At 56.0% G+C, this 12,310-nt stretch overlaps 1 protein-coding gene across 1 annotated transcript; it reads right to left on the bottom strand.

Annotated features, from left to right (window-relative positions):
- Window positions 1–808: 808 nt before the first annotated feature.
- Window positions 809–11,997, bottom strand: PA2G4 (proliferation-associated 2G4). Its single transcript, XM_090053226.1, has 13 exons — window positions 11,804–11,997; window positions 9,535–9,663; window positions 7,950–8,055; window positions 7,678–7,747; window positions 6,538–6,630; window positions 5,913–5,976; window positions 4,312–4,390; window positions 3,561–3,639; window positions 3,179–3,312; window positions 2,724–2,818; window positions 2,369–2,496; window positions 1,890–1,943; window positions 809–1,458 (listed from the first exon to the last, which is right to left on the bottom strand). The coding sequence occupies exons 1-13, from the start codon at window positions 11,889–11,891 to the stop codon at window positions 1,393–1,395; spliced, it is 1,185 nt and encodes a 394-aa protein (XP_089909352.1). The 5' UTR covers window positions 11,892–11,997; the 3' UTR covers window positions 809–1,392.
- Between the last annotated feature and the right edge of the window lie 313 nt (window positions 11,998–12,310).

The following is a 12,310-nucleotide window of genomic DNA, read 5'->3' as shown; positions in this document are numbered from 1 at the left end:
AGGTACAGTTTGGTATCGAAAAGGAATAGAAAATTAAATAAACCTCTGAGTCTCAGTGGTCTGTGAATCCTTGTGGGGAGAGCAGAGTGGTTCACTCTGGCCCCCCTTTGCAGCAGAGTATTGCTTATAGGTGCCAAAACGTTCCTGGCGGGGAACAAGGGCTCTGCCTTTCCCCTCGAGTTCATGGAGCTGCCTAAACTAAGCCATAGGCGATTTCAGAGCCTGCTTCTGTTCAGAGCATCCCTCGCCGTGTCTCCATCCCTATCCACACTCCCAAAGGCCCCTTCCAAAAGCTGGCAGGTCAGGGATGGGGAGAGGGGGTGGGGAAAAAAAATCAGGGAGAAAAACCTCAGCGTTTCATTTCCTTTTATTGATGGACACTTTGGCAGCAGGGGAAGGAGGCATGGCCCCACTTCAGACTCCCGTGTTGCAGCCTCTGCCCGTCCCCCTGAGATGTGCTCCCCAGCCCCAGCTGCCAGGGGCCCAGCCGAGGCCCCACGTGGTTACAGAACAGCGATAGCCTTTGTAGAAGAAAAGATCGTTGTGGATGAAGATGAACAAAGACAGGCTGCTGCACTCCCAGCAAGGAGCAGGGTGAGGGATAGGGAACAAGCGCCTGCTGCGCATGAGCGGTTGTCACAGACCCCTATGACACAGGGGTGCTTAAAAAAAAACCCCACCAGCAAACACCCACCCAAAGGCTTTGGGGCAGGGTCTGGAGACAGAAGGGCCTCTGCTCCGAGTGTGCGGAGCGAGGACAGCTCAAAAGGGGGCTTGGAGAGTCGATTAAAAACACGCAGATCACAGCCAGTATTAAAAAATAGAGTTTATAGGCAAACCAACGCTGAACAGAACTCCACTGCCGCCAGGGACACGATGCGGCCTCTCCCGAGATTCAAACCCAACAGGCTTAAAAGGAAAAAAAAAAGGGGGGGGGGAGCAGGGCAAAAAAACATTGTGTGGAGGTGAGGGGTGGGAGACGCAGGCCTCACAGGCAGGGAGGGGCTACAGGGCAGCTGGCTTAGCCCAGCGGGTGCAACAGTAGCCAGACTTGGAGGGAGAAAAGTCTGTGGAAGAAAGAAATGGGAAACAGGGAGAAGGGGGAAAGGGCGTTGAGCTCTCTCCACTCCCTCCCCCAGCAGGGGCAGTTGTGCCCCTGTATGGAGGGTCAGGGGAGGTTAGAAAAAGGGGCTCTATACTGGGTTTTACTCCTGATTTTATTGTTTTCGTAGCTTGGTGGTGTGGTCGGAGGGAGCCTCCCCCAGTGGCAGAGCGGGCTGGAGTTGGTGGGACGTCCAGGCGGTTTGCTCGCGGTGGTAGAGACAAACAGCGCCAGGTTGGTTTCAGTCGGGGCGTGAGACGCGGGCACTATGGGAGGGGAGCGGGGCTTGCTCAGTCACCGGTTTCGTTCTCCTCAGCCGTCTCCCCCGTGGTAGCGTTCTCGGCGTTCTTGGAGGCCTAGGGTTGAGAGGGAAGAGACCCGGAGGCGTAAGCACAGGCCCCAAACAGTCATTGGTGCAGCATGGCCCCTTGAGCCACAGGGGCAGCCTTGAGGCTGCAAAGCAGCCAGCTGAGCCCATGGGCGCCCTCGTGCTGTTGGGGCCTGGGTACAGTTCCATTCAGCTGCTTCCAGCCCCTTACAGATATGCGGCCTTGGAGACCCTGGTCACACCCAAGCATTGCCAGGCAGATGTGGCCCCATCACCCCTCAGGGACCGGAGCAGCAGCTGGATTCCTACTGCCACCAACACTCCTTCATCCACACGGGCCTGACACCACTGTGGACAATGGTGTTCCCCCACCCGGGCATAAGAGCCGTGCTTGGCCCTGTTATGGGATCACATGATAACCTCATAAGATGCAGCCGCTCAAGGACCCAGCTCCATTACCTTCTTTTTCTTCTTTTTCTGGGTCTTCCGGCTCGCAGAACTTTGTAGAAGTGCCTGGGGACAGGGGGATGTGCAGAGTTTGAGGCACGCTCTTGGCTTTGCTGGGGGCGGTGGGACAGGGCGGCAAGGGGAGGATGGGGAATGTGCCTCGTTGAGCCAGGCCTCCACTGGTGCCAGTGACAGAGGTGTCCCCTGCTTGTAGATGACTAGAACCCTTCCCAACCCCGTGTGCCTGGACAGAGGGCCCTTGCTACCACTGCCATGAAGGCAGCCTGCAGATTTGCAGTCCCAGGTGGGGTGATGAAAAAAACCTTTGCTGATGTTCAGGATACTGCATTCGATGCCTGTCCCCGGATGCCTCCCCAGGCCCCCATGCAATCCTGGTAGGAGCTGTCTCCTCCGGCTGGGAGACCATTCTAGCCAAGGGGTGACACTGAGGTCATGGTCTGGGGGGAAAACCTGGTGGAACCAGGACTGACCTTCAGCTCTGCGTCCTGCACCTCGAACTCAGACTTGTAGAGCTCAGGCTCGAAGGGGCCGCTGGTTATCCGCATGGGGCCGTTGGGCATTAGAAGCACTGTGAACTTGAACTGGGCAACAAACTCCCCTGGAACCGGAAAGCAGAGTCATGGGGGGCTCTAGTCAGAGGGGACTGTGGTCACCACCCCAGGGACTCTAATGGTGCCACAAATACGAGAACCATGGGGCTGTGGGCCAACAGCTGCTTCTGCTCCCTCAGGTAGAGCACCCGACAGGCAGACCTGGACAGCGCACCTGCAAGGCAGGTAGGACCCAGGGGATTGGGAGCTGTTCTCTGACCCAGACAGCACTCACCTTCTTTATCATAGAGGACATTGAAAGGCTGGAGCAGCTCATGTTTGGCGCATTCCACCACCCCCATCCGGGCTTTCTTCTCATCCTCAAACGCCCTGCAGGGGAGACAAAGTCCTCAATGCAAATCCTGCCTACAACCCAAACTCCCACCACCCTCCCAAGAGCAGGGGAAGCCTGGTTGCAACCCCAGCAGATTCAAGATCGAGGTCAGCACAGCCACACTTTCCCTTGTTTCAGTGCCCCAGGCTCCCATCCCTCAAGGCCCAGGATGTTCACAAACATGACTCTGAGTGGGGCCTGCCAGAGCTGGGGCATGACGCTGCTATCTCCCCCGTTTGCATGGCACTCTGCAGCAAAGACCTGTTCCCACTGGGACTGAGGAATAAGTAAGGTTTGATCTGCTGCAGGCATCTCTCTCAGGGTCCAGGCGGGTTGGAGGCAGTGCCCATACGTACCTGAGAGTGAATGGCATCGTGTCGAAGCGCCTCTCCACCTCACTGAAAAAGGCACGGGAGGTTTTCATTTTCAAGCCGTACTGCTTGGAGGGGTCGCGCTTATAAATCGTGGTTCTCTGTCCAGCGTCCTTTGCCTAAAGAGAGAGTCAGGCAGGTCACGGAGACAGCCCTGCCCTCTGGAATCAGGTGCCTCACTGCACCTTGGTGCCCTGGCCCACCATGAGGGGACTCTCCATTCAAGTCAGGAAGCCAAGACCTGAGCAACTAGCACAGCAAGGTGACCTGGATGGAGTCAGGAGCCAAGAGCACTGGCTTTCAGCACTGAGCTTTGCTTATGTGGTCATTCTGAAGCCATTGGGCCATGGACCTGAATGACACTCACCTTCCCCTCCCCAGTGCTGACGAGAACGTCAACGGCGTAAACTTCGTGAACCTCAAACTCAGCTTTTTCGTGGTCCTTCCTGCAAAGCAAAAGTCTGGCCAGTGACCAGAGCACAGCATATGTGCCAGGTGGGTCCCCCCTCAGCAGTCCCCTGTCCTAGGCTGAGCTTCAAGTGTGAGAACAGGGTACCCGTCTCTCAGGGCCTACGAGCCAAAGATAATGTTTAGAGTCACACCAGCCTTGACGCAGCCCAGGAGAGGGGGAAGGTGCTGCTGAAAGAGGAAGGGACATGATGTTTTGGGCACCTAGTCCAAAGCAGTCCAAGATGTGACCAAGCCATCACCACCTACAAACTCCTCAGCAACTCATGTGAGGGGCTGATCTCCACCTTGTTCCTAACGAAGTACATTCACTTCGCACAAGAAAACCACTGCTTTAGCTACCAACAGCTGCCTCTTTTGCTAGTAGCCAGGCTGAATGAGCAATGGGAACACCTACAAACTGGACCAAAACCAATTCCATTCCTGGGTGCCAGGGCTGAGTTGTAGAAGGTAATGACTTTTAGTAACAACTTCCCCAATTAAGCTGCAAAGGCAGAATCTTGATGGCACTAAGGGGATGGGAAATGGAAGATTCACACCTAACATACCCCCCACCACACACCCAGGACCACAGCCCAGGACCAGAGAAGCAAAACAATTTGCCAAGTAATTCCCAGCTCCCAGGAACAGCCACCCCAGAGGGGACTCACTTTTGCTGGTCTGTCGGATTCTGAATGATGGTTTTTTCCCCGTCGATCACATGCTGTTTCAGCTGATGTGACAGCATCCCTGCCAGAAGAAAATCCATGAGTGTCTCAGAGCCACGAACCCACCCCACCGTGACTTGCATTATTAAGGCCCCAAACTCTGTGCTTCACCCTTCTGCTCCAGGGAGAATGGCAAAGCCAAGATGTGAGACAGTTTGCCCTTCCCCAGCCTCCTGCATTGGGGGGTCTTCAAGCACTTCATACCCAGCTCTCCCTGGACAGCAGAGTGACCACAACCCTCAAGTGAAAAGCACAGGTGGGAATGAGCCCTGTTGCCACCAGCTCCCAACACAGTGCTCGGACTAGCAGAGCCCAAGGACTCAGGGGCAAATTCACAAGTACCTGCCCAGTGCCCCAGTCACAGTTTGAAGGAGCATGTGTTTCTTCCTTCCAGTCTCTAATATCAGATGCTGGAATTGTGGCATCACACAACCCCAGCTAACACATGCCTAGGTGTCTCTAGGGGCAACAGCCTCTACGGGAAAACTTTCAGCATCTATGCTGCTCATGTCCTCCCTGCACTGCATAAATATCAGAGCACCTACGTGTAATTCTTCACCTGAACCCTCGTTCCTTCCTTCCTTCCTACCTTCCAGTTGCACAGATTGGGGGGCCCCCACATCCCTCTTCTGCTCCCCAAGCCACTGACCCAGCAAGGAAATCAGCATGCCCACATCCTGTAAGGACTGCTGTCAAGAGGGGTGCAGAACCAGCCTGGACTGTTCCCTTGAGCTGCACCCCTGGCTGCTGCCAGCCGCCAGGTAATTACTGCACAAGACTGTTTCCAAAACAATGGATGCTTGGATTCCCCTGCCAGCATGAGAGCCCACCTCCTCGCTGCAGCTGATGCCATGTTTTTCCCCCGGAGAAAGCAGCAAAGCCCTGCACACCATCCCCGTGTGGAATGGCCGCTCCCCCAGGGGAACTCAGACCACACCAGCAAGGTGATTAAGACAGCTTAAATGATCAGGGACTGAGTTATATGTTGCTGAAGTGAGGGACTGGCAAAAACAGCTCAGAGATGTGATGGCTGCATTAAATGCCACGGATGGGTGACCTGTCACTAGCTCCCGGCCTGAACCTTTCTAAGATGCTTCCACAGCGACTGCCTGTTCTCAGCCAGCAGTGCTGTGGGAAGTGCAGGCCAGTCGGGAGTTTGATGGATGGGGCAGCTAAAACCCAGCCTCTTCCAGCCAAGTTTCTCTGAACGCTCTGCCACTGCCAAGATGTTTGTCTTTGGCATGCGAGGGGCAGCCAGAAGCACAGCGGCCAGCAATTCACCCAAGGGTTTGCAAGCGGTCCCATGAGCACAGGACAGGGTGCTGCAGCCCTTGCTCCCCCCCCGCAAAATCACAGCTCTCCAAGGGGAGCAGAACAGACAGGGATGAGTCCCGAGAGCTTCCACAGGGACGTGCTGGAGCCGTGGCTTGTGGCATTTACGGCTGTGACAGTGTCGAGGGCTCATAATTGTGGACACTTTTCAGGACTTGGCCTGAATGGACTGAATGACACTACCACCCTCTGCTCCACCCTGTGGCCTTTACCTTCGATGGGTGTGCAGTTAAACGAATGGGCTATTTTGTTCCAGGCGTCTGTCACTTGTGTGTTCTGGGAAATAAGAGCAGAGGGAGACAAGGTCAGATATGAGCCTCAATGGCAGACGTATAAAGGACCGGGTCCAACTGCATGGTGGTGCCATCAGCAGGCTCCCCCACATGAGATCCTGGCACCTGCCAGTCCCACAAGTCAAAGTCTTCAGCAGAGGTAATGAGACAGTGCCTTAGAGACAAAAGCAATCCGTTTCCCAGCAGCAGCACAGGGCACCCCCCGAAGCAAAACACAGTAACGAGCACCCAGGAAGCTGCACTGCGAAGGGATGAAGGGAGGGATTACGTCTCCATTTGCTGGTGTGGCTTAACGATATTAAAATGACTTGCCCGATGTCAGTGGCAGAGACAGGGACCAAGTCCTGGGCAACAAACTGTTCCTAGCTTCAAAGCTGGAGCAAATTGCACCAGCTGCTGTGGGGCTCCCTAAGTACGGCAGCCAGCTGGACAGATTCTTCGCATGGAGGACTGATCCCAGAGGAGGTCACATGCTAACTCCTACCCTCACAGGGTGGCAGGACAAGTGTGGGGGCTGCAGTTCTGCCCCAACAGCCTCACTCACCTGGTTCCCGGGTTTGACCAGACGCAAGGCAGCTTCAGCGCAGAGGTGAGCTGCTCGGATGACATCAGCTTTGCGACCCGTCACTGAGTTTTCCTGGAAGAAAAGGGTGGGTTTTCCACAGGGACCTGCTGCCTGCACAGATCCAGGCATGGAAATGGTCCAGACCCAATCCTCTCCCTGCACGCCTTAGTCCGAGAGCCACAGTGTGGAGAGCTCAATCCTCTAGGACGCTCTGCTCCATTAGAGTGCCATCACTTAAGAGAGATCTACGGGAGCCCTGGACATTACATCCACTGCTGCCTGACACTAGCGCTGTACAGGACAAAGCCAAGAAGCTGCTCTATCCCCAGCACAGCAAGGACTCCAAAATGCTACTCTCAGCCTTGCCTCCCACTAGCTCGTGTTTACATTGTATCCAGGCAGCAGGAAACCTTCTATACCTCTCATCCTGACATCCTCCTCCAAGGGCCACAGTAAAACTACAAAAAAAAAACAGGTCAAAATGATGAGTTTCCCACATTTGCGCTAAGGCTGCTGGTCCTGTGAACTCTGCCTGCATAGATGAAGCAGCATCACACCAACTGCCAGCTGCACTGGGGCTGTCTGCACTCTGCAGCCCTGACCATGTGCAACTAGTGGAGACAAGTTTCACTAGCATGATGGAGGGCAGAAAAGGCTTTAACTTGCCCTGCAAGTCCCCTCGGGCCTTGGGCTGCAGAGGTGAGAGCAGCAGCTTTCCAAGGGGGCAGAAGAAACAAGGGTCACCACTTCAGCCAGCAGAAGATGCAGGCAAACACTCTGGGCCAGTCTGTCCTGCACCCCCAGGCCTCTCCTGGCAAAGCACACAGGGAGCGCAGTTACAGCAACTCAGCAGACTCATCATCTCTTCCCAATGTGTCCTACTGTCTTGCACAAGCATCTACCCATGAACCCTTCACCAGACAAGCTGGAGCACTTTTCACAATGCCCTTTGCTCACTGTTACTGCTTGAACATTTCACCTCCCAGGAGACTTTACAGCAGACTTCAGCCATATCCTGCTCTGCTGCCTGGAGCTGCTGGCACTCACGTACAAGGGCTTTTCATCCCGTCTCTGCTTTACCTGGCCTGGAAGTAGCATGTGAGACTTAGAGACACCTACCTTTGATGCATCGATGACAAAACTGTGTGCTACATTTGCTATGAAGCCATCAACGTGGACTCCCAGGTCACTGTAATGCAAAGAAGATTAAGTCACCGATTTGGCCACACAGCTCAGGAAAAGTTCTGTGACCTCAACAAGCATCAGAGGAGCAAGGCCCATTTCAAAGGCTTCGCTTTGCTAGCTGGCCAAGGCGAGAGCTAGGTATCAAGTAGCAGGGAACAGCAGAGGCCAGAAGCCACCAGCAGACTTGCAACAAACGGGGGACTCACATTTTGACCAGGTCTCCATCTTTGAGGATGTAGTCTTGGTCACTTTTCAGCGGGGAGAAGTGACACACGCAGTTGTTGACTGATATACTCGTTGGGAAGGCGATGCCTGCAGGGAAAAGAGGCCCTGAGATCAGGCCAGCTGCACATATCCAGGGGGCAGATTTTGACTCCACTGTGCTAGCAGGAAGCACCCCCCACTCCCCTGATTCAAAGTCAGAGCACAGTAGACAATCTGCACGGGGGTGCAAACAGTACAGACTTAAAGCCAAGACCTGTCCCAGACACATGGGGTCCAACATGCTGTACCTGGCTGGCATAAGTATGGTATGGAAGGACTCGGGGGCAGCCCCAGGGCATGCCCTCAGCTCTCCAGCTAAGCTGGAGACATCCAAAAACAGGTTATGACAAAGAGGAGGGGGCCAGTATCTGTTCCTCTTCCTTCAGCTCTAGGGGTTGTGGAACTGTTGGAAGCACTGTCTTGCACCTGAGATGCAAAACACCTGTGCTCTGATTATGTGCGGTCATTGAAGGTGCCATGCACTGGTCAAGTTCCAGCTCAGCAACTTTCCCCTGCACTAACAGAGCCAGCTCTATCCCCGCTCTGTCGCTTTGCTACTGCCGTGTTTCAGCCCAAAGGCAGCAGGGGCAGCGCCATCATTTGCATATAAAGTAAACACCTGGTGCCTTTTCTGGCTTGAAGGCAGGAGGGTTTATCGCTGTCAACCTGCACGACTGCTTTGGACACAGCTGAATCAGGCCAGCTCTGGAACAGAACCAGTTTTGTCGCCGTCTCCCAACCCCATGATTTCCACAGTTGCTGTTTTACTGTCCTTTTACCACTGCCTTAAACCGAACACACTACTCTCGCCAGGAAGAGCTCGTTCCTCACGTGAGAGCCTGAAGCAGCCCAGCTGCTTGTGACAGGCAGAGAGACAAGCAGAGGAAACCACAAGGCAGCGTGGCCTGAGCACTGGAGCCCCAAATTCTTCTCTGGGCTCTACAGGTGACCTTGTTCTGCCTTCCACCTCCACCTGTGCAAGTCAAGGCCGTGAGATGAGTTTTTCCAGCTGTTGATGACTCTGGGGATGGCTACTCCAGGTGTCCAAGGCAGGACCCTAATGCAGCAAGGCAATGGCAGCACTGATTTGATAAGGGTTGCACTCTGCTCTTGCCAGGCCCTTCGGGCACAAAACTAAGCACGCTGCCTCTCTCGGTGTCAACACAGACACACTTTAACAAACCACACGGAAGAGACACTTCAGGTGACCGAAGACAGAAGACACAGAGCCCTGGGCAAAAATGTTCTGTAGTCAGCGACAGACCACCTGGTGCAACTGGAGACTGCCTTGCCCCAGCAGGGAGGACAGTGGTAAACTACAGCATGAGGCTGTATGGGGAGAGGCTATGGCAGAGGCCTGGGGATGGGCCAGGGTCTGATGCCCCTCAAAGCTTTCCAGCAGTGACTAATGTGGGTTGGATTTGCACAGCCACCTGGCTCTCCATCTCTGTGTATGCCCATTGCCCCAACCAAGGACAAAACAGCAAAAAGCTCCCACTGGAAGCCCTGCCCCTGATAGGGCTTCACCTTTTTTCATTTCTTTCTCCTTCTTGAAGATCTTGCCGGTCTCTTCCATGATCATGGCATCTCCAATCTCGCACAGGCTGAGAACAGACCCGCCAGACTTAGCTGCCTCCACCACAGCACGCAGGACCCCTGAACAAGAATACACACCCAGCGTCAGTCAATGGGAACATACATGTGAATTAAACTGGGGGTGGGGTGGGGAGGAGGAGCAGGGGGGTTTAAGAGTAAAACTGGGGGCTGTTTTTCACTAGAAAGTTGGTGCAATGAATACAGAAAAGCCTGGCCCGTGGGTTCATTTGGGACAGCTTAGTGGACATGATCAGGCCACATGCACAGGGACTCCCAACCAGCATTCCCTCTAAGCTGCACGGTGTGCATGGCTGCACAGGTGTGCCTGCATGGCCGCACACACCACACACCTTAGAGGGAACACTGCTCACAACCATGAGGCTTGAGCTGTCAGATCCCTGTCCATTCTCCACTCCCACACGTCTCTTTCCCTTAAAAGCCTAAAGAAGACTGAAAAAAAAAGAACGCCCTGGTAGACACTGCACATAAGACATCAAGGGAGGAGAGGCTGCTTCTGGGGAGCCCAAGGGCTATTATATGTAGATTCCCTGTGGGAGACTTCACCTGGCATCAACACAGCAGCAGGCTGGTGAAAGTGCTCATGTGCACCTGGCACCTTGCGTCCATCCTCCCAGCAGCCCCTTTGGTCCCCCCCCACTCGCAAAGGACAGGCCAGATTGGCAGCTCTGAGCATGTCCTGACACTCGTGGTGTTACACGCACTGGGTCATAGGAAGTTTTATTCCCTCTTTCCACTATGCGGTGGGGACCTGTTTTTGGACGGGTTATTAGGGTTTTGCCAAAGGGTCGTAGCAGAATGCTGAGAGTCTATCAGAGAAACGGTCTGCTTCTCTCCATAAATGGATCAAGGAAAGAAGTGGTGCTGGTCAAACTCAGAAGAATGGTCTCAGAAGTCCCTGGGATCACAAGAGGGCTTGGATGGCTGTGAGCAGGCCCTAGGCAGGGGGTTGGGAGCCAGGGCACTCGACCTGTGCTCCCACACCTGCCCCTAGCTTGCCACGTGCCATCCCTGCACATCTGCCTTCCCCTCCCCGTCTACCCTGACCTGCTTCACAAGGAGATCAGGAAGCCAACACTGAGCGAATGTTTTTACAGTCCTGGATAAAAGGCACCGGCAGGTCAAGCGCTGCATCATGCCTACCGTACGTTACATTACAGAAACCTCCCATCCAAAACGAAGGCAATTCAGGAAAGCCGACGCTAGAGCAGTTGTGGGGGGCGACAGCTGTGACGCATCTAGAGACACCTCTAGAAGCAGCTTTGCCTTGGAAAGGTTTCAGCCAGTTCGCCCCATACAGAGAAATGGATTTGTTTCAAGAATTAAATTAGAAACCTGCCCTGCTCCTTCAGCCTCCCTCCTTTGACCTAAGCAGCTATGAGCTTAGAAGTTTTCTTTTGGCAAAATATGTGATGCCCACAGGTCTTTAACGCCCACCTGTGCGGGCAGCACGAACACGGAGACAGTGAGAACCCGCGGCCGATCCCAGCGTGGGGATCGGCGAACAAGGAGCAGCTGTGCAGCGCTGCTTTAGTCGCGTCTCTTATGGCCGCTGTGGGGCCTCGCTCCAGAAACGCAAGCCTGTTCCCCCTAAACACCCATTGCGTTATGGGGACGGACAGGTTTGTTGGGGCTGGGAAAACCCAATGCTCGCGTCACCGTTGCGGCCGGGAGCCGATGGGAAGACACCGGGGTGGGTCAGCTCATCCTACGGGAGGTCGCGGTTCCCCCGTGCTACCGGGTTCTTGCCTCAAATCGCCCCTGGCCGAGATGCTCGGCAAACCGGGGACAGTCCAGGGCTGTGCCCTGCACAGAGGGGAGGGGAAAACGAGCCCCCTCCCAGGGTCCTGGAGGAGCCGATCCCTGCGAGGAGGCCAAGCCAGAGCCCACGTGCAAACGCAGCCGGCTCCAGAGCAGAGTGAAGAGAGACAGGGAGAGACCAAGGGAGGAAAACGAGAAAGAAATGGAAGGAGACGGGAGCTGGGGCCAGACCCACGCTGGGCACCCGGGGAGCCGCACAAGGGGAAGGGACATCCCCCCGCCCCCTGCCTTGCCCCCCACCTTCCTCCCCGCGCCAGGCCCCGTCGCCCCTCCCGGGAAGGGGGGGCACCCCGCAGACATGCCCCCCCCGCCACGTGCCCCCCCGGCTTAGGCCGCCCGGGCCGCAGGCCGCGCCGCTCACGGTTAGCGATGTCGCCGCCCATCTTGTACTTGGTGACCACCAGGTCCTCGGCGATAGTGAGCTCAGCCGCCTCGTCCTCGCCCGACATGGCGCCCCCGCCGCGACCCCGCGGCCCCTCAGCCGCCGCCGCCGCCCCTCACAAGCCGCCGCCGCCGCGAGCGCGAGGCAGAGAGCGCGGGCTGCGCGCGGGGCACGCTGGGCAGCTGAAGCCCCGCCCCGCCCCGCGCGGACTACAGCTCCCGGCGGCCCCCTCGCGCTCCGCTACCGCCGCGAACTTCCATCCCGGAAGCGCAGCCCCTCCCCGCCACCAATTTGCGCCTGCGCCGTTTCCCTGGCGATGGCGACCCCAAGTCTCGCGAGAGGTGGGCAAGACATGCTGGGAGACGGAGTCCTGTTCTCCCCGTGCCTGGTGGGGGCTGCCTGGCTGCGGTTGTCCCGAGCAGTACCTCTCCCCCCAGGGCTCCTCGAGGGGGAAATGTGGGGGCAGGGCACCCCCAAAACCCAGCA

Source organism: Crocodylus siamensis, chromosome 6 (genome assembly GCF_052110815.1).
Source record: "Crocodylus siamensis isolate JL-2025a chromosome 6, ASM5211081v1, whole genome shotgun sequence".
Taxonomy (NCBI): domain Eukaryota; kingdom Metazoa; phylum Chordata; order Crocodylia; family Crocodylidae; genus Crocodylus; species Crocodylus siamensis.
This window is presented reverse-complemented; position numbering and strand designations above follow the sequence as displayed.

Bases quoted from the DNA above. Each gene is read 5' to 3' on its own strand.
- PA2G4 (XM_090053226.1), bottom strand. From the start codon at position 11,891: ATGTCGGGCGAGGACGAGGCGGCTGAGCTCACTATCGCCGAGGACCTG. The intron at 9,664-11,803 runs GTGAGCGGCGCG...ATTCTTGTTCAG, and splicing joins GGGCGGCGACATCGCTAACC to GGGTCCTGCGTGCTGTGGTG. The intron at 3,313-3,560 runs GTGAGTGTCATT...CTCTCTCTTTAG, and splicing joins TCAGCACTGGGGAGGGGAAG to GCAAAGGACGCTGGACAGAG.